This window comes from Urocampus carinirostris, chromosome 18, assembly GCF_059441175.1.
Source record: "Urocampus carinirostris isolate Australia breed hairy pipefish chromosome 18, RoL_Ucar_1.0, whole genome shotgun sequence".
In the NCBI taxonomy this organism is placed as follows: Eukaryota; Metazoa; Chordata; class Actinopteri; order Syngnathiformes; family Syngnathidae; genus Urocampus; species Urocampus carinirostris.
This window is the reverse complement of record NC_142366.1, coordinates 18,685,201-18,706,770: the sequence shown is the minus strand read 5'-3', so window position 1 is coordinate 18,706,770 and position 21,570 is coordinate 18,685,201. Positions and strand designations below refer to the sequence as shown.

The following is a 21,570-nucleotide window of genomic DNA, read 5'->3' as shown; positions in this document are numbered from 1 at the left end:
GTTCTATCTCTTTCTCTTTATCTCTCTCTATCAATTCCTCTCTCTTGCTCTCTTTTTTCTCTCTTTTTTCTCTCTCTTTTTCTTTCCATCTCTCCCCCTTTGTTTCTTTCTCTCTGTTCTCTCTCTTTCTCTCGCATTCTCGCTATCAAATTATCTCTCTTACTATCTCTCTCTTGCTCTCTCTTTTTCTCATTGTTTATTATTTCTTTTTCCTTTCTCACCCTCTCTCTCTCTCTTCTTTTCTCATTTTTTTCTTTTTCACACTTTCCCTTTTCTCTCTTACTCGTTCTGTCTCTTTCTCACTTCCTTTCCTTATCCCTCTCTTTTTTCATGCTCACTCTTTTCCTCTATCTCTCTTTTATCTTTTTTTTCTCGCATTCTTTTTCGCTCTCTATTTCTCACTTTCTGTCTCTTTCTTTTTCTATCCCACCCTCTCTATTGTGCTCTCTTTATACCTCTCACTCTTTCTCCCCTTTTCTGCCTTACCTTCTCTCTCTTACTGTTTCCTTTGTTCTTTCTCTCTTCTTCTCCCTCTCTCTTTCTTTCTCTCCTTCTCTTAAACCTACGAGTCCGGCCCTCCGCGAGTTTTTTTCTTCTAGCATGTGGCCCTCAGCTCCAATGAGTTTAACACCCCTGGGCTTAACGGCTAGGGTCGTAGGGGTGCCACTGTCTTTGGTGTTTCTTGGTCACTTACAGCTTGTCGGCGCCCATCCCTCTCCAACTCCTTAACATGAGCAGGAGAAGCGTCCTGATCTGACTCAAACGCAACACCTTCATCATCTGGTCGCCGTTGTTTTTCGTTGTGAAGCACTTCAGACCCTTAAACCGGCATTGATTGTTTTCCGCAGTATGCAGCGACGAGCTGACCCATAAATACAAGGGCTTCACGGTCATGACGGAATCGGAACGCTACGAAGCGCTCAGGCATTGCCGTTATGTGGACGAGGTGCTCAGGGACGCCCCCTGGACGCTCACGCCGGAATTTCTGGAGAAACACAAAGTGAGAACGAGAGCTTGCACATTCAAAGATGGCTTCCGGGGTCCTTACATGAAAAACATTGCTCCTCAGATCGATTTTGTGGCCCACGACGATATTCCCTACTCCTCTGCAGGGAGCGAGGATGTCTACAAACACATCAAGGAAGCAGGTGGGTGCGTTTGATTCGTTTCACCTTCGAAATCAGGGGTCTCTCACTCGCCGCTCGAGCGAAAGTTTAAGGGCCCCTCCCTTCATATCAAAGTTAAAGGGACAGTATGTATTATTTTTCCACGAGATGTCGCTGTGTTCCGTCATCCACCGAAAACGAGTGCTCAAAGCACAATGGAAGGAGATAAAATACGGAGAGCAAAACTTGTTACTTTTGAAAAGAAGAGAAAAAAGAAAAGGGAAGAAAAAAGGACAAAAAAGAAGACTAAAAGTAAAACTCATAAAAAGAAACATTGAAAAAAAGAGGAAAAGAAAAACTGGAAAGAAAAAGGAGAGTAAATTGCTTTTTTTCCCTTTTTTTCTCTATTTTCTCTCTAATTACTTTCTTTTCCCCTAGCGTTTTCTTATTATTCCCATTTCCCCTTTTTTCCTTATTTCTTCTTATATTTTTATCCCTCAAAAATATTTTTCTTCCTTTTGTATTATTTAGGGTAAAAATGAGAAGAAAAAGTCTGCTTTTTGCTCACTTCCAGTCTCCGTAGTTTGTAGTCTTCCTCGGACTCGATTTTGGTTGCACCATACATCACAGCGACATCTAGTGGACAAATTTAAAACACTGTCCCTTTAAGAACAGCTGATTTACAAAAAAAACCAACATCTCCTTCATCTATCGATAGTTCATGTATGTTTTCTCATTTTTTTTGCTCACTTTCAGTCCCCATAGTTTGTAGTCTTCCTTGGACTCGATTTTGGTTGCACTACACATCACAGCGACATCTAGTGGACAAATTTAAAACACTGTCCCTTTAAGAACAGCTGATTTACAAATAAAACCAACATCTCCTTCATCTATCGATAGTTCATGTTTTTTTTGCTCATTTTTAAATCATTTTCATTTTTTTAGGAGTGCTTTTTTGAAATAGTAAATAATACACACTGTTAGGTTTGGCAGTCGGACCCAAATGCAGACACACAAGCAGCATGGACAGTTTTATTCGGGGTAAAGGAGGAATGAAACGGCAGCAGGAGTAGACAGTGTTGGGCATGTTACTTAAAAACAAGTAATTAGTCATAGTTACTCACTACTTTTTAAGAAGAAAGTAACTGGGTTACTCCATAGAAAGGTAACTAGTTACCAGGGAAAGTAACTATTTCCGTTACTTTAAAAATAATTTGCTGTACGTACAAAAATTGAAATCAGCAGTCAACAATATTTAGTGAGTTTAATAAATTAAATCTAACTCTATTGGTCCGTTGTGGAGATGGGAGTTCCGACTCTTTTTAGAGAGCCAGATTACTAAAAAGAGTCGGCTCCCAAATGGCTCTTCAGGTTGTTTTGGTTATTTGATCTTTATATTACCATTTATTATGTTTTATCATGAAGTCAAGGCAAGTCATGTTTATTTGTGACGCCCTTAATCACAAAGAGTCTGAAAGGGCTGCACAAATCAAAGACTATTGCAAACCACAGACTGTTATGACACCATCCCCTGATCTAAAACCTACATAAGGGCAAGGAAAAACTCAAAAACCTCAACATGAGGAAAATGAAGAGGAAAAAGTAAAGAAAATTTAACACGTATACGTAAACTCCGAAATACACAGAAAACAGGAATTAAAATATTTATAAATACATGAATATATAAGAAAAAGATAAAATACAAAACAATTTTAACCTATTTTGTACTCAACAAATTCAAAGCCAACAGCACAGATAAATAAAGCGAACCTACATCTTTTTTATTATTTGATTGACGGTGCAAGAAAGCAATTTATAAATTTATAAACTGAAAAAAATGTTTTATTGTCTTAGTTTAACAAAAGCATAATAAAAAGTCCATGCAAAGAGAGAAAATTGTATTGATTTGGGCTGAGGTATGCCCCAAATCGGAATGCTTATTTGCAGCTGTATCACACAAATAAATCGTTAAAAAAATTATGCATCGTTATTTCTGGATTTTTCTTTTTAGTTTATCGCTCTCACAGTGGACATGCACCTACGATTAAAATGTCAGACCCCTCCATGATTTTTTTAAGTGGAACAAATAGCAAAATAGCAGGGTGTTCAAATACTTATTTTCTTCACTGTAACAGTGACATCTAGTGGTCAAATAATACACACTTTCCCTTTAACACTGAACAAATATAACTTTGCCTGCATTACACTGCATAATTTTCCATGTACCAGATAGTATTTAACCCAAAAATGGGCATGTTAGGGGTTTGAAAACAAAGTAAAATTTGAATATATTTTGACCAAAACACTGAATACATGATCAAAATGCGTAAAGCACGTCACTGTTCTGTTCCAGGAATGTTTGTCCCGACTCAACGAACAGAAGGAATCTCCACGTCGGACATAATAACCAGGATAGTCCGAGACTATGACGTCTACGCCCGTCGCAACCTGCAGCGCGGGTACACTGCTAAGGAGCTCAACGTCAGCTACATCAACGTAAGATCATACCACCCCCAGGCTTCACAGGTTTTCTGGGAGAACCCCTATACCAGTGACATGCCTTGAGGTTCATGTTTGGCGAGGCAGTCAGATCTCCAAATAAATGAACCTATTTTACAGCTTACTTATTATTTGATTGGCACCGTCTAACCACCAAGTTTCCCCTTACCAATTCTGTGGTACCTCTACGGATTGAATTTATTCTGGGAGTAGCTTTGTAACCTTAAACATTTGCAAGTAGGGGCGTCTTTTGAATATAAATTCGCTAATCCGTCCCAAACTCCGCAAAAATATATATTTTTTTAATAAATCAGGCTATGAAACAAATGCGTATTAAAATTAGATCACCACAGAATAAATATGAAATGAGAGGTACATAATGAACAAATGAATAAAGGAAATAATACAATAATACAAATATTGATTTACCTGATAGCTAGCCTCTTTGTTTACTGGTCCTCAGCAGTGTTTTTTTGCCTGCCGTTTCTTGAAAAACTGATCCGATGACGTCTGCTTTTTCCGGCTTTTGACAATCCGTCAGAAATGCGCGATCCAGACTTCTCCATAAGATGTAAACTTCTTGCCTGTTTTTGCTTGCTCTACACAATACAGTGACATCTAGTGGTAAAATATTACACACTGTCCCTTTCAGCATTCACATTTGGGCCACAAGGGGCCGAGTATCGTTGAACTACTTTGATCCGATGCAGGAAAAGAAGTACCGGCTGCAGAACCAAGTGGACAGAATGAAAGAGAAGGTCCGCAACGTTGAGGAGAAGAGCAAACATTTTGTCTATCGTGTGGAGGAGAAGAGCCACGACCTCATTCAGAAATGGGAGGAAAAATCCAGGGAGTTCATCGGCAACTTCCTGGAATTATTTGGACCCGATGGTACTTGGGTAAGTTTTGGCTACGATTTTTTTTTACAGTGTCTCAAATCGGCATGCAAAAAGTCAAGTTGGAATATTAACGGGAGAAAATGAAGGGGAATGAGATTAATAAAATATGATCTTTTCATCTTTTTAAGGCAAATACAAATTTGCCTCTAGGTGTTGCTTGTGCTCCAAAATAAATCTTTTTTTCCCTGAAGGATGCTAGTAGAATTTCCTACACGGATAATTTTTTTTTTTAACTTGCGTTACTATGAGTCCTTTGAGTTCTGATATGAATTACTAAGCCCAAGAAAATTGAATTAACGAACTAGGCCAATAGTAATAGGACACACAATTTATTAACACAGAGAATCAATGATATAAAAAAATGGGACCCCTTTTCTAACATTTTTGACTCCTCCTTTCATTTGTGTTTGTTTGAACAGAAGCAGGTTTTTCAAGAGCGCAGCGGACGAATGCTTTCCTACGCCCTGTCCCCCCGAGAGTCCCCCTGCAACAGCCCCACTCGAGAACTATCCCCCCTCCGTTCGCCGTCCCCGCCCTCTCCGCCCGCCCGTTGGCACAACGCTCGTCCCTCGCCGCCAAACTCCCCCAAAGGAGCTTCGGCCTCCATCAGCAGCATGAGCGAAGGAGACGAGGACGAGAAATAAACGGGTGCCTAGTGCGGGATTCACTGAACACTGCCCGAGAACCGATCACACGTGCGCCCACGTTCGATTCCCAAACACACGCCGGTGAGCGGAGGTCAAAAACACTTTACTTCTGGGTCAGTAGTTCTCAAAACCTGATGGAGCTACCAAACCCCACCGGTTTCACCAAACTTTACTGTAATGTACAGTGGTACCTCTACCTACAAGCTTAATTCGTTGCAGGATCGGGCTCTTAGCTTGAACTGCTCGTGGAACGAGTGAATTTTCCCGATATGAAATAATTAAAAACCTATAGTCTGTTCCCGACTTTCCAAAAGCATCACCAGATACAGTGAAGAAAATAAGTATTTGAACACCCTGCTATTTTGCTATTTCTCCCACTTAGAAATCATGGAGTGGTCTGACATTTTCATCGTAGGTGCATGTCCACTGTGAGGGAGATAAACTAAAAAGAAAAATCCAGAACTTGCAATGCATGATTTTTTAACGATTTATTTGTGTGATATAGCTGCAAATAAGTATTTGATCACCTGAGAAAATGAATGTTAAGATTAGGTACAGTAACCTTTGCTTGCTTTTATAGAGGTCAAATATTACGTGTAGTCTTTCACCAGGTTTGCACACACTGCAGGAGGGATTTTGGCCCACTCCTCCACACAGATATTCTCTAGATCAGTCAGGTTTCTAGGCTGTCGCTGATAAACACGGAGTTTGAGCTCCCTCAAAAGATTTTCGATTGGTTTCAGGTCTGGAGATTGGCTGGGCCATGCTAAAACCTTGATATGCTTCTTATGGAGCCAATCCTTGGTTTTCCTGGCTGTGTGCTTCAGGTCCTTGTCGTGTTGGAAGACCCAGCCACGACCTATTTTCAATACTCTGAGGGAAGGAGGTTGTCCCCCAATACACAGACTCAGTCATCCAGTCTTTAATGCAGTACACTCGTCCTGTCCCATGTGCAGAAAAACACCCCCAAAGCATGATGCTACCATCCCATGCTTCACAGTAGGGATGGTGTTCTTCGGATTGTACTCTTTATTCTTCTTCCGCCAAACACGCTTAGTGGAATTACGACCAAAAAGTTCAATTTTTGTCTCATTTGACCACAAAACTTTCTCCCATGACTCCTTTGTATCATCTAAACGGTCTTATCTAAACTTAAGACGGGCCTTGACATGTGCTGGTTTAAGCAGGGGAACCTTTCGTGCCATGTATGATTTCAAATCATGACGTCTTAGTGTATTACCTACAGTAACCTTGGAAACAGTGGTCCCGGCTCTTTTCAGGTCATTGACCAACTCCTGTTGTGTAGTTCCGGGCTGATTCCTCACCTTTCTTAGAATCATTGAAACCCCACGAGGTGATATCTTTCATGGGGCTCCACTCAAATTGAGATCGACCGTCACGTTTAGCTTCTTCCATTTTCCAACAGTGGACCTTTTTTCACCATGCTGCTTGGAAACTGCTCCGTAGCCCTTTAAAGCCTTGTGGAGGTGTACAATTTTGTCTCTGGTGTCTTTGGACAGCTCTTTGGTCTTCACCATGTTACAAGTTAAAGTCTTGCTGATTGTATGGGGTGGACAAGTGTCTTTTTGCAGATAACCACCTCAAACAGGTGCATCTGATTCGGGATGATACATGGTGCAGGTGGACTTCTAATAGGTGGACTAACGGGTCTTTCAGGGTCAGAAGTCTAGATGATACACAGGTGTTCACACACTTTTTTGCAGCCGTATCACACAAATAAATTGTTAAAAAATCCTACATTGTGATTTCTGGATTTTTCTTTTTAGTTTATCTCTCTCACTGTGGACATGCACCTACGATGGAAATTTCAGACCCCTCCATGATTTCTTAACGGGAGAAATAGCAAAATCGCAGGGTGTTCAAATACTTATTGTATTCACTGTAGTTATAAAACACATCTTCCTGATTCAAATAGAATTCAAACATAAAAAATACAGTAATAATATAAGTCAAAATAGGTCAAAATCAGGGCCCGCGGGCCGCATCTGGTCCGTTGGAATTTTTTACGGCACCAGTGATGAACTGAAATACCACTTTCCCACAATGCACCAGTGATGCACCTGCGCTTACCCACAAGGGACAGACGGTCAAGCCTTTCGATATGATTGGCTAGCTACTCTCTGCACATGACTTTCATTTTAGACAACAAGAAAAGCGACTAACCCGAGATCCTGTTCTCTTTCACTTAGCCTTAATTCTGCAGTTGATTTTAGAAAAGCCATAAAGTTTGACGATGATAACCTGAAATTTAGTCACTGCAACAGATTTAAAGGGACCGCGCGTTATTTAATGCTTTCTCGGTGGTAGAAAACTTAATGTATTAAAAAACACAATATTAATTTGAATCATAAGCAAAATACATAATAAAACATTTAAAAAAATATTAACAGGTTGAGAACTTTTATTTTACATAACCTGATGCTCACCTAGAGGAAGCTTACGTGATTGTCTGCCATCTTGCTGCTACAGTCACCCCAATAAGCCCAAAACCTTGTGAAAAGAGAAGAAATCCACTAGAGTTTGGGCACTCTCGAGGTCTCCGTAGTTTGCATTCTACCTTTTTAGCGCTCGTTTTCCGTTGCACTACACGATACAGCGACATCTAGTGGTCAAAGATTACACAGAGTCCCTTTAGCAATATGTCGATGATGTAATTCAAGATCACCAACACCTTTTTGCCTGTAACGTGATACACCATTTGGGAATGTATGTTTTTTAAGACAAGGTTCAAAAAGCTTGTTATGTAAATACAAAATCATGTTTTTTGTACCCCTCCAAAATAAAACACACAAATCATGCCAACACATGTTTTTTTTTTTTTTAAATTCGTTGTGTTTTCTTTTAATTGTAATATCAGACAAACGTGATTTCATCATCTTTTGCTCCATTTTTGGTCCTTGATTGCATCTAAGCATGGGGCCACCATCCCAAATCATGCTTTTAAATACGTGGCTAGAGATGGAAAGCGCGAGCTGTCCCACCCGAACCGGGCATATGCATTTGAAACAAATATATTATTTATATTCATACACACGCTGGATTTCTTCTAAAACGTGGAGAAAAACACAATAAACAACACTTGGAAAATAAGGCTTGGACGGGTCACAAATTCTTCATTTGTATTTCTATATTTTTTGATTAATACACACATTTTAAAAACATTATTTTAGAAAGTATGACTAACCCCTAGGTGATGGTGAGTGGTAGTATTCGATTCAAATTGTAATATTTCAAAAGAGGTCATTTCAAACCACTGTATATTATAGGATCCAAGAATGTTAGTGTATGTCTACAAAAACATGACAGGGTATCTGGCGCTAGCTAGTGGTTCGTAGTTTGAAATATTTAACAATTTCTTTGGGAGGAATCACAAAAAAGCAATTGCGTCTATTATTTTGTGAATGCATTTATATTATAACACTTTCAATTGACAGTGAATAAAAAAACTAACAAAAAATGTAAGAATTGACACAAAAATAACGTTATATAAATTGAAATTAAAATAAAAAAGGGATACATATATAAGGGTTAGTCATTTGCATTTTTAAACCCTTAAAAACGTTACAAATGTTTTATTTTTACTCCTTCATGTATCACTTTGAAAATATAGATTTCCCTCCTTTTTTTCTAATTCCAAACATCCTTGCATAACCTCCAGTGAGCCGCTAGGGCGGCGCCAAAGAGTCGCAGGTTGCTGACCCCTACCCTACCTAGTGTAAAATAATTCCTCCTGCTTGGAATAACTCGCAAACTAGAGTATTAAAACCTTGAAGTGACAGTGTGTATCATTTAACCACTAGATGTCACTGTTGTGTAGTGCATATGCAAACGAGTGTTACATAAGGAAGATTACAAACTATAAAGATTCCAAGCAGCCAATCGCACCATTTCTTTCCTCCTTGACTTGCTCTCATGAGGTTTTTGGTCTTTCGGTTAACCATGGCTGCAAAACGGCTGACTCATCTGGTGAGGCCCATGCTATGTAATGAATTTAAATTTTAAAAAAAAAAAATCTGTAATTAGTATAAGAGTTGATGTATTTTTTCATTTTATTTAAACAAAAGCTTTTTGTTTCCACTAGGAGGCGCTAAATAATACACACTGTCCCTTTAAGAATCTGGAAAACGATTTTATTTTAAGTGCTTCTTTTTTTAATCTATTAAAATACGTCGAGAGTATCAAACACCACCTAGGGGTTAAAATACTCCATTACATTATGATTTCAGTGTAATAGTAGTAAAGTGCACTGTTCAGTACTCCTTGATTAGATTCCATTTTTATACTGGCATAGATGTAAAAATTACAGCAGTAGAAGAAAATCAGTACAGTGGAATAAAACTGAAAAAATATATATATATTTTCAGATTAAATAAGAAATAATGTCCACAGTTAAAATGCTGGATATGAGTATGTCCACTTCCCTTGTCTTTTACATTTGAAATGAGTAGACGGAGCAAGGTTGGCACATGGGATTTTTAACGGAAAACATCAAATGTAATATTCAGTAGTATTAATAAGGCTTTAGTTTGTAGTGCCTGTCGATGAATGACCTTCCTGCAGAATAAGTCTTCCTGTGACAAAAACATGAAGTTTCATGAAGCATGTGCGATATTCTTAACTCCACTAGAGGGTGCTTTTGAGAGAAAGGTATTTGTTGGATAAACAAACCTATATCCTATTCGTAGTCTAATTGGCAGAGCACGAAAGTAATTTATCAACTGTAGCACGAAATAAACATTTGTATTGTTTTAACTTATATATGAAGTCTATGTGCTGCCATTTATGACTTACGATTCTGAAAGAGTACAATGAGAAAAAAACTACAAAATGGCTTGACTTTCTATTAGCCCACTAATACTAATATGAAAACTAATACTAGTACTATGTATTGTTTGGGACTGAGTTTTGCACCAAATGAGAATCTTTGGTCTCACTATCGCCCTCTGCCATGAGGCAAAGGAAGTGCGTGCCTCACCCTGCCTCTGCAGACAGCATGAATAAATAGGCAATCCTTTAGAAAGAAAGCCCACATGAAAATAATGACTAGATGTGTTGTTGTTAGCTTGCTACTATCACTTATTCTATTGTTTGTGGTTAGGGTGAGCGCCAGTCTAGAATCTTTGGTGTCACGATGGCCCTCTGCCATGAGGCGGGAGAATTGTATGCCTCACTTTATATCTGAAGAGACTCAGCACAGTAATAGTCAAGTCAAGTCATGTTTATTTGTGACGCCCTTTAGCTCGCTAATACTAGTACTAATACAAATACTAGTACTAAATGTATTATTTGGGACTGAGTTTTGCACCAAATGAGAATCCTTGGTCTCACTATCGCCCTCTGCCATGAGGCAAAGGAAGTGCATGCCTCACTCTGCCTCTGCCAGTCTAGAATCTTTGGTGTCACTATGGCCCTCTGCCATGAGGCAAGAGAATTGCATGCCTCACTTTATATCTGCAGAGACTCAGCACAGTAATAGTCATTTCAAGTCATGTTTTTTTGTGACGACCTGAACCAGAAGGAGTCTCAAAGGGCTGCACAGACTATTGCAAACTAGGGACTAATATTACACCATCCCCTGATCTAAAACCAACATGAGGGCAGGGAAAAACCCAAAAACTTAAATGTAATACATTACATTCTACGATTTTGAAAAAGAAAATCCCAAACTTGTAAGGTTGAATGAGGAAGAAAAAACCTAACGCTGAATAAATATAACCAACCATTTAACACGGTTCCAATTTTACATTATCATGATGACAGGTGAGGCACGTCACTGGACCAAAACCATATTAGAGAGGTGAAAAAAATCAAACATAAATGTTTCATGAAGCTTCATTTGTCCATCTCTAACTTCTACTACCACCGCATGGGTCTTTTTGTGTGTATACGGTCCAAAGTATCTCTCAAACACAGGGCAACACCGCTGAAACAGGAAACCAGGGTGCGAAGGGCGTGGACAAAATGCCCTTTGGACAATAGAGAGATACTAATGACTCACTAAACGTAGAATAAGAAGCACACCAAAACACAAAAAAGACATTGAAACCGGCTTTCCCTTGGAGTCAGAGTAATGAAACCTCATGTATGTTATTTACGGGACGCTTAACTGGTATTTTGGCGGGTGTGCCGAGTTATCTGTTGGTCTTGTATTTGGACTTGCTGGCATCGCGCGGCTCCTTGCTGGGGTTGCTCCAATCGTCGGCTTCGGGGCTCGTGGTGTAATGTCGCCACGCTGATTTGTTGAAGACTGGTAGACGCTCAAAAGATTCGCTTGACAAGGCCTTTGCACGGACAGGGAACACACAGGGAATTAAGGCTGTATGATTAACTGAAATCGAATCAGTATTGCGGTGTGACATGGTCCCATTGTGTTATCGCAAGACATTGCGGGTTTTTTGAGGAGTTATAGTTCCGTTTTTTTCCTTGAGTGAGAATTGTCACAGTCCGGGTTTTAACAGTGCCAACCAATCAGAGGCAAGTTCTTAAAAGGAAAACTAGCAACGTTTGCAAGCAGTCTGTGCGTGACTATGATAGGCTAGATTAAGCGGTCAGTCAAACAGCCCTTGCACAGCTTTATAGCTTTAGCAGCTTGTTACGTTGAAAAGCAATTCATTAAATAAATCAGACTGTGAGAAAGAAATGCTGATTACCATCGGGTGCTCCGTGGATTGTTAACGCGTCCGGGAATCGACACTAACAACTCTTAAGCCATCATTGATGAATGTGGCTAGTCATCAACACCAGATCCATTACCCATGAAACTGATGACCTGGACGCTCCAGGCTGGAGTTACAATTCGTGGGAAACGGCTACATTTGTATTTTTACCATTGCTGTATTCTCGTCTACCCGATGCCAGAGTGCAGTTAGCCAGCCGCTCTCTAAATCGCTTTCTTGCACTAAAAGGAGAAGCCCTCCAGTATCGTGATAGTTTTGTATGACAGCAATAAAGACCATTCATCCAACTGCAATTGCTCGTGTCTCTGCAGGTTTTTTGGGGGTTTAAAATTCTTGAAGAAAAGGCCCATTTTAAACACAGTCCAAACGCCAACCCAAACCACAAGAAAGATAAAAAGAAGAGTTAACTCCAGCGCGTCGAAGAAAAGCACATACTTGCATGCGCACTACGGACTGGTTGACTAAGGCTGCAATCATTACTCTAAGCCAGGAGATGGCGGCAGAGAGTAACCAAGTTCAAACCTCCGTACAGCTCCTTTGATGCTGCAGTGTTTAAAACAGAGTAGCGTTGAGTAAACCAAAATTTACTGCAAATAATGGACGATTGATTCCAAAGAACAAGAAGCAAATTAGAAGGGATGCAACCACAACAAAAATCATAGGTATTGCAATGATGTCATTGACCTCTGGGGCGTGTTTCATTTGAGACACTCAAGCACCCTCTGGTGGACAGTCTCTTCATGCAGTTTCATTTAAAATATGAAACCATTGACTGTTACTGTGGTTACAACTCCCTTGGGGCGCCATTGTTTACCTTCAAATATATGACAGCGTCAGTTCCAACTCCCTCCATTGAGTACAGTTTCAGATCCCCTTGGAAATATCGAGCGTAGAGCCTGGCAATGGGTAAACCGTAGCCAAAACCGGCCTGCAAACACAGAGGAGAGCGGGACATTTCATTATCCGCACCCCACACAAAATGTCCATGCTCATAGTCTTTGAAAAAATACCAGTGGGACAGCCCCTGGCTCCAGGCTGGGCGTTGGCGCCGTGGAGTACATGTAGTTGAAAAGGCGGTCAATCTTCCTCAGGGGAACTCCTCCGCCTCTGTCGCTGATCTAGTCGACCGACAAAAGACATCTGAGAGGACAGTTAACAACACCAAGTCTGTGAGATCCGCCTCACCTTTATGGATAGATCCTCTTGACCCAGGGTGACTTTTGCTTTGACGGGGGGCAATCCCTGCTCGCTGTTCTCGTGAAGCTCCACTGTGGCCCTCATTGAGTTCTAGAAATATTCCAGTGATTACAGAAGACCTTTACACAAGTCGTGTTGAATCAATAGAACGGTGGATGGTACCGACCTTGAAGAGCTCGAATAGCATGTGGAATAGATGAGAGGGCACGTACACAGCCTGAATGGATTTTTGGGGATTTTTCACTAGAGTAAATAATAAGAGGTTAATCAAAAAACATCAAATAAATGGATACCAATCCCTAACATCGATAGCCGTCAATGGCAGCCAAGATAAAATGGATATTTGACACCTATAGGCGTCCATGGCAGCATGGCTAATATAGATCTTTGACATCTCTAGCTGTAAATGGCAGCTAAGCTAAAACAGATGTTTGACGTCTCTATCCTCCAATGGCAGCCCAGCTAAAATGAGTCTTTGTTGCTATAGCCATCAATAGAAACCAAGCTTAAACAAATGGTTTACGTCTATATCCGTGAATGGCAACCCAATCAAAATGGATCTTTGTCGTCTCCAGTCGTCATGGGGAGCCTAGCTAAAGCAGATCGTTGACCTCTATAGCCATTAATGGCAGCCTAGCTGAAATGCAACCCAATCAAAATGGATCTTCAGTAGCCGTCAATGGCAGCCTAGCTATAACGGATCTTTGACCTCACTAGCTGTCAATGGCAATCTAGCTAAAATGGATCTTTGACATCTCTAGCTGTCAATGGAATCCTAGCTAAAATGAATATCAAACATCTACTGTCTAGCCGTCAATGGCAGTCGAGCTAACATAGATTTTTGGCACGTACACAGCCTGAATTAGATTTTTGGGGATTTTTCACTAAAGTAAATAAGAGGTTAATCACAAAACAACAAATAACCAGTTATTAGGGCTTCTTTCTCATACTTTGTATCAATAGATCTCATTCAACTCAGACAAATAACTCGTTCATTACCAGCCTTACTAGATTGGGTCTTTGACATCTATAGCCTAGCTAAAATGGATCATTGAAGTCCATAGCAGTCAATGGCAGCCTAGATAAAATGGATCTTTGACATCGATTAGATAAAATGGATATTTGACACCTATCGCCGTCTATGGCAGCATAGCTAATATAGATATTTGACATCTCCAGTTGTAAATGGCAGCTAAGCTAAAACAGATGTTTGGTGTCTATAGCCTCCAATGGCAGCCCAGCTAAAATGAATCTATGTTGCTATTGCCGTCAATAGAAACCAAACTTAAATGGATGGTTTACGTCTATATCCGTGAATGGCAACCCAATCAAAATGGATCTTTGTCGTCTTTAGTCGTCATGGGGAGCCTAACTAAAGCAGATCGTTGACGTCTATGGCCATTAATGGCAGCCTAGCTGAAATGCATCTCTGACATCTCTAGTTGTCAATGGGAGCCTCTCTAAAATGAATCTCTACTGAATAGCCCTCATTGGCTGTCTAGCTAACATAGATCTTTGACGTCTCTGGCCGTCAATAGCAGCCAAGCTAAAACGGATCTTTGACCTCACTAGCCGTCAATGGCAGCCTAGCCTGAATGGATCTTTGACATCTATAGCTATCAATAGGAGTCTGGCGAAAACAGACCTTTGACGTCTCTAATCGCCGATGGCAGCTCAGCTAAAATGAATCTTTGTCGTCTATAGCTGTCAATGCAAAGTAGCTAAAACAGTTCTTTGATGTCTATAACTATCAATGATGGCCAAGCTAACATGGATCTTTTGACATCCCTACCAGTCAAAGGCAGTCCAGCTAAATTGAATCTCTAACATTTACTGTAGAGTCGTCAATGGCAGCCTAACTAACAGATCTTTGACATCTATAGCCATCAATGGCAGTCTAGATAAAACGGATCTTTGACCTCACTGGCCTTCAATGGCAGTCGAGCTAAAATGGATCTTTGACAGCTATAGCCGTCAATGGCAGCCTAGCTAACATGGATATTTGACGCCTACAGCCGTCAAAAATGAATCCATAACATCAATAGCCCTCAATGGCAGTCTGGCTAACACGGAGCTTTGACCTCTTTAGCCGTCAATGGCAGCATAGCTAAAATTAATCTCCAACAACAATAGCCGTCAATGGCAGTCTAGCTAACACGGATCTTTGACTTTACAAATTATAAGTATCCTTCTCCTGATTTTCTAAATAGTTTCTTCTACAATTTTCCAATTGAATATTTTTTCCTCAATAAATACAATTGTAGTAAATAATAGTACGAATAATGTAGTAAAGTAAAATTTAAAAAATTATTATTTTATAACACAAACATATTTGTTAATGTATGACACAAATCACATTTTCTAAATTATTTTATAAATCATTTTATAATAATATAAATATTGAGTAAACTAAAATTTGATTTACCAGTAGAATAAGAAAAAAAATTACTTAGAAATATTATACTTATTTATTTCCTCTCTCTTTTTTATACTATTTGCAGAATGGAAGACAAATAATGGCAAAGAATCCAAATTACTTTTGATAAAGGTGATAAATGAAAATAAACTTAAAAGACAATGATATAACATTTTACACAAAATCATCCTCCAAGAAAGGAGGCTAAAATTGACTAATTTTGTCATTTCACTTTTTTAGAGTTTTTCAACTACATTTTTAAAAATTGTATTGCTTGGTACACTTTAACACTTCTGCCTTTTTTGTGTAAAAGTCGAAGTTTATTAGCAATCATTTTACTGCTATCTTAGCATTTTTGTTAGTTAGCTCTCTATTTTTTTCATTTCTTGGTCTAAGGCCTAGAAAAGGTGCTATCGGACATTTCTAACCAGAACTATGTGAATGATATTAAACAAAAACTCTAAACTTGCTTACTGTCAAACTCTTCGATGTGGAGCTCCGGAGCAGCCAAGTAGTACTTCTCGCACAGCATTTTGGCGGTATCATACGCATCTGCAAAAGAAAGAAGACCATGGAAAGGATAAATAAAGGATTTTAAACAAAACATTCAGCACATGCGATAGGAAATACAGTGGCCTCTCTACATACGAGCTACTCTAGTTACAAGGTCAGGCTTTCTTAGTCAAACACTTCCTGGAACAACCGCAGACTTCCTCCATGGTAGGTGCTCATAATCAACTCACTTTTTATTCTGTTAATATCAAATGGATTGGTCTCTCAGGAACCGTCCTCCTATGGTTCAGATCCTACCTCTAAGATAGGACGCACTGTGTTAAATATGGTGAAATCTGAGCCCTTTAGTGTTACCTGTGGTGTTCCGCAGGGTTCAGTACTTGGCCCCCTTCTTTTCAGCATTTACATGTTTCCATGAGGTGATATTATTCGCAAGTATAATATCAGTTTTCATTGCTGCGCAGATGACACTCAACTATATATTCCGATGGAGGAATCTGCCACACTAAAATGTAGAAATTTGGAGGCCTGCCTCACTGAGATAAAACAATGGATGTCACTCAACTTCTTGCGCCTTAACTTTGAAAAGACCGAAATGTTAGTTATTGGGCCATCTAAATGCCTTTATGCATTTTATTTCCGGGGCAACTTGGTAGAAAAAAAATTCTCACAGAGGCCGGACAAGTAAATGAATGGCATAGAAAGTGTGTGCCTTAGCTGCAGGGCTGGGGGTCTTTTCAGAGGCTCACAATCAAATTATGATTCAGGGATGTAGGATTTGATTATAAAAGTATTATTTAGGTTTTTTTCCTTAATATTTTTCTTCAGTAAGTTTTAATCGCTTGTAGTGTTTATCAACCGTGCATACGCAAAAAAAGCAGAACAATAATTAATTTCCACTACAGTTTATTTAACTTTGGAAAATCATACAGACAGGAAAGGGACAAAAACGAATTTAAATGATTGATATAATGATTTACAAGTCCTTCTGCTTTTTATTAATTTTTTATGATAATGTTTACCTGAATTTGGAAACATCACTGTTAGATATGATATATAATATAGAAAGTAGATAAAGCCTCTTTAAACTTCTGCAAAGAGGCCTTGGTGCCATTTTATTTTATTTTATATTTTTTGGTATTTTCTTAAACAGCATGTCCGTGACTTTTTTTGGGAGTAAAATAACATTGGTATTCGTTTCTTCAATGTTCTCTGGTTGATTAACAGTGATCAGCAAATACAGCTACGGCCTGGGTTTGGCGACGTCCTGTGGACATGTATAAAACTGAAAGTCATGGACAGAATGCAGCTCATTTTTATCTCGTGCTTCTCTCAGCAGTGTCTCGGGGGTCACATAAAATGACATGGCGGGCCACATTCAAGTTTGACAGATGTGTCTTATGGGGAAAATGTATCAGTAGAATACAGAATAGGGTTGGAAAATGTACACCATGCTGGTCTACTGATGATCCCAAGAGCCAAGAAGAAATCCGCAGGTTTGAGAGTGTAACAGTGTAATAGTGTCCTGTAGTCTGCTTAGCCCTTTGAGACTCCTTGTGATTAAGGGCTATACAAATAAACATGACTTGACTTGAGTAAGATAGAAGAAAATTTACATACAAACTCGATTTGGGAACAAATGATAGCATGTCGAGGGCCCACTATAACAGGATGGACGACATTTTAGTCCTCACCGTTGACGACTTCAGCCACGCAGCAGTTGGGATCAATGCTGCCGATGTGTTTGGGATGAGCCGGGTTGGTGTCGTTGCCGAACAGGAGCGCTGAACACACACAAGTTAGCACGGCTCCAAGGGAAAACGGTTCCTCAATTGGGACTCACTGTGCTGATTGATGAGCATGCGGAAGGAGATGCGGTTGGTGTAGAAGCGGTCCAGGAAATATTGGATGTTGGTGCTGACGAAGGGGTCGAATCCGAACTTCTCTTTGTATTCGATGACGCCTTGCGCCATGGTCGGAACAACGTCGTTGTGCCGGTTCCGGATCTCGATCAGCAACTCCAGGAAGCTGAAGGGTCCGCCCGAAAAGTGTCAAAAGGGGTGACTTATTCTCAGGAATCAGTGTTTTTTTAATCCAAATTCCTGTGTGCTGGTATCAGCAGTGGCAGGCTGCTTATCGAATGTACATTATTGCAAGGAAAATACACAGAACTTGCAAAGCTTGCACCTCGAGTCCATACTTAACGGACAATGGTCATGTGATAAGAGTATGTCACAAAAGTGAGTACACAAGTATTTCATTATAGTTTTTAGTAGGACAGCACTGAAGAAAAATCAGAGGTAGTTTGTGTAAAACTATTATAGAATTGTAAATGTATTTCAACGCTTCAATAACTCAAAATATAGCCATCAATAACCAAACCCCTTTGCAAGAAAAGTGAGTACACCCTCAAGTGAAAGTTCTTCAAGTGTAAGGTCTGAGTACATCCAGGCTGACACCCTGCATCTTCAATATCTGCAGCAATACAGACAGCACTCCTGCCCCTGTCATTCTAAGATGGCATTTGGATTTGACGCTGTACACTTTCACTCTTCTTCTATGGACATCCAACACAAGACCTGTTGTGTGTACATCCTGAGTTTTTTTCTTAAACTGGAGGATCTTGGCCACTGTACTGCAGCTCAACTTCAGGGTGTTGGGAATCATCTTGTTGCCTTGGGTAGCCTTATGCCATACCACAACTAAACTTTTTAAGGTCCCCAGAGAGTTCTTTGCCATGGTGTGCCATCTTGGGAGTTTCAGTGACCAGTATAAGAGAGTGTATTTCAAATTGAACACAGCTGCTCCCTATTCATACCTGAGACATTGTAAGAGTAACAAGTCACATGGTATTTTGGAGGTAAATTGGCAAGCAATATTTGGACATAAAGGGGTGTAGTGCCTTTGGGGTGTACTCACTTTTGTTGCAAGGGGTTTAATTATTGATGGCTAAATTCTGAGTTTTTTTTAAGGGGGCAAAAATTACTCTGCTATATAAACTTTACACTTTTCGTTGTTGTGTCAAAGCAATGTTTCTTCAGTGTTGTTCTATTAAAAATTATAATGAAATCTCTGCAGAAATGTGAGGGGTGCCTATTCATATTTGTGACTTTAAAGGGACAGCTTGTATTATTTGCCAGCTAGTTGTTGCTGTATTGCGTTGTGCATCCGAAACAAGTGCTCAAAAGCACAGGGAATAATACAAACCACAGAGACTCAAAGTGACAAAGCAGCATCACTTTCCATCTCATTTTTTTAGCCAAGCCACTCAAGAGTTTTCGTTTTTTTCAGGTACCCATAGCAGCAAGATGGCAGACACTCGCTCTAAGTGAGGCTCATGTTATGTAAAATAAATCTTCAAAATAAAAGTATTTTAGATATGAACGTTTAATTCATAGTTCATGTATTTTTGCTTATTATCAAAATCTATATTTTTTGAAAGGCTTTTTGTCACAAGGAGGCGATAAAATAATTCACACTGGCCCTTTAAAACATGGGACGTCACAAAATACAGACATTCAATTTAGGACTACAGCAAATTCATCACTACTACGTGCGTACACCCTGGTGTAATTTAACATTTTTCGTTGTAAAAGTCTCAATTTCCCAACTCTCTTTTTAACATCATAAACACAAAAAATATATTAAACCGATAGTGTGTTTTTGCCCACTAGATGTTGCTGTATTGTCTTGTGCATCCGAAAAAAGCACAAGGAAGAATTCAAACTACGGAGACTCAAGGACCCAAACCGCACCAGTTTTCTTCAAATTTTGGCTGTTTTTTTGATGGATGACGTTTTTTTTACCAAAACGAGGTGCTAAATAATAAGCACTGTCCCTTTAAGGCAAAATAAAATAATGAAAAAAAAATGTGTTCTCTTTCTCACGGTCAAATTTACAATCTTGAAAACAAGTTAACAAAAAAAAAGTCCTGTTTTCCCAGTTTGGTTACAAATTTCGAACGTGTATATAGTAAATGATGTTTTCTAGGTAAGGTTTGTTGAACGTCACGACGCTGAGTTTGCAACGTGGGAATTCTAAACATCTCCACATTTTGAAAGTCATAAATCTGCATGTGCTAACAAAAAAGGAGTGTGGAAAAAATGTGACGTCATAAACAGGATAAGGCGTGTGCTTTTATAAACGGATGAATATGGTACTGACTCATTGAGAGCATGAGGATCCTCAGGTTTTCGGTTTTCATAATCCAGGAGTTCCACAAAGCTTTGCATGTACCTAATAAAACACACAAAAAAAACACACCTCATAGATTGACAACAGTACAGAAAAATTTGCAAATTCAATTTCAATTGACCATATTTATTCGTCTATAACGCGCACTCATACGTAGAGTGCACCCTTGATTTTTAATCGTAAATATATATAACATTTTGTTTTTGACATCTGAGCCCTTCAGTGTTAACTGTGGTGTTCCGCAGGGTTCAGTACTTGGCCCCCTTCTTTTCAGCATTTACATGCTTCCATTAGGTGATATTATTCGCATGCATAATATCAGTTTCCATGACTTGACTTCTTCTCAGGTCAAACTAAGCATGGTAAGTAACAAACGTTGAATACGTGCGGCCGTGCTTAAAACTATTTGACAACGTAAACTCTAAACACAAAAACAAAATGAAGTTTCCATTTAATGTCCTGCAAAGTCTGATTCATCATCAACTACACAGAAGTGCTGTTACCCTCGTCATGCTTTGTTCAATCATTTATATGTACCGTAAATAAAAATATTGTGATGATTAGATACAGTGGCTTGCGAAACTATTTGGCCCCCTTGAACTTTGTAACCTTTTTTAACAAATAAAAAACAAAAAAGTGGGTGCGCAAAATTATTCAGCCCCATTGAGTTAATGCTTTGTAGCGCCACCTTTTGCTGCGATTACGGCTGCAAGTCGCTTGGGGTATGTCTCTACCAGTTTTTCACATCGAGAAACTGATATTTTTGCCCATTCCTCCTTGCAAAACAGCTCAAGCTCAGTGAGGTTGGATGGAAAGCGTTTGTCAACAGCAGTTTTTAGTTCTTTCCAAAGATTCTCAATTGTATTGATGTCTGGACTTTGACTTGGCCATTGTAACACTTTGATATGATTTTTGTTGAACCATTCCATTGTAGCTTCTGCTTTATGTTTTGAATCATTGTCTTGTTGGAAGACAAATCTCCGTCCCAGTCTCAGGTCTTTTGCGGACTCCATCAGGTTTTCTTCCAGAATTTGGCACCATCTATCTTCCCATTTATATTTTAACCATCTTCCCTGTCCCTGCTGAAGAAAAGCAGGCCCAAACCACGATGCTACCACCACCATGTTTGACTGTGGGGATGGTGTGTTGTGGGTGATGAGCTGTGCTGATTTTACGCCAAACATAACGTCTTGCATTGTTGCCAAAACGTTCTACATGATGCTCTCTGCACTTTAAACAGACCTCTGAGACTATCACAGTGCAGGTACATTTGTACAGAGACTTGATTACACACAGGTGGATTCCATTTATCATCGTTACTCATTTAGATCAACATTGAATCATTCAGAGATCCTCACTGAACTTCTGGACAGAGTTTGCTGCGCTGAAAGTAGAGGGGCT

General features: G+C 39.5%; 2 protein-coding genes across 5 annotated transcripts in view; one reads left to right on the top strand and one right to left on the bottom strand.

The window, feature by feature from the left end:
* Positions 1–9,981, top strand: part of pcyt1ba (phosphate cytidylyltransferase 1B, choline a) — a 28,446-nt gene extending 18,465 nt beyond the window's left edge. For all 4 annotated transcript variants that reach the window (XM_088322656.1, XM_088322653.1, XM_088322654.1 and 1 more), the window contains exons 4-8: positions 849–1,000; positions 1,070–1,148; positions 3,460–3,602; positions 4,316–4,504; positions 4,924–9,981. In XM_088322656.1, the coding sequence (XP_088178782.1) occupies positions 849–1,000; positions 1,070–1,148; positions 3,460–3,602; positions 4,316–4,504; positions 4,924–5,148 (788 nt within the window). In that variant the 3' untranslated portion in view covers positions 5,149–9,981. The remainder of the gene's footprint in view (positions 1–848; positions 1,001–1,069; positions 1,149–3,459; positions 3,603–4,315; positions 4,505–4,923) is intronic.
* pdk3a (pyruvate dehydrogenase kinase, isozyme 3a) overlaps positions 5,596–21,570 on the bottom strand; it is a 33,164-nt gene continuing 17,189 nt past the window's right edge. The window contains exons 3-11 of the mRNA XM_088322652.1: positions 20,140–20,211; positions 17,819–18,003; positions 17,670–17,759; positions 15,937–16,014; positions 13,213–13,289; positions 13,035–13,136; positions 12,860–12,967; positions 12,664–12,777; positions 5,596–11,453 (exon numbers count right to left, since the gene is read on the bottom strand). Coding sequence (XP_088178778.1) covers positions 11,304–11,453; positions 12,664–12,777; positions 12,860–12,967; positions 13,035–13,136; positions 13,213–13,289; positions 15,937–16,014; positions 17,670–17,759; positions 17,819–18,003; positions 20,140–20,211 — 976 coding nt within the window. The 3' untranslated portion in view covers positions 5,596–11,303. The remainder of the gene's footprint in view (positions 11,454–12,663; positions 12,778–12,859; positions 12,968–13,034; positions 13,137–13,212; positions 13,290–15,936; positions 16,015–17,669; positions 17,760–17,818; positions 18,004–20,139; positions 20,212–21,570) is intronic.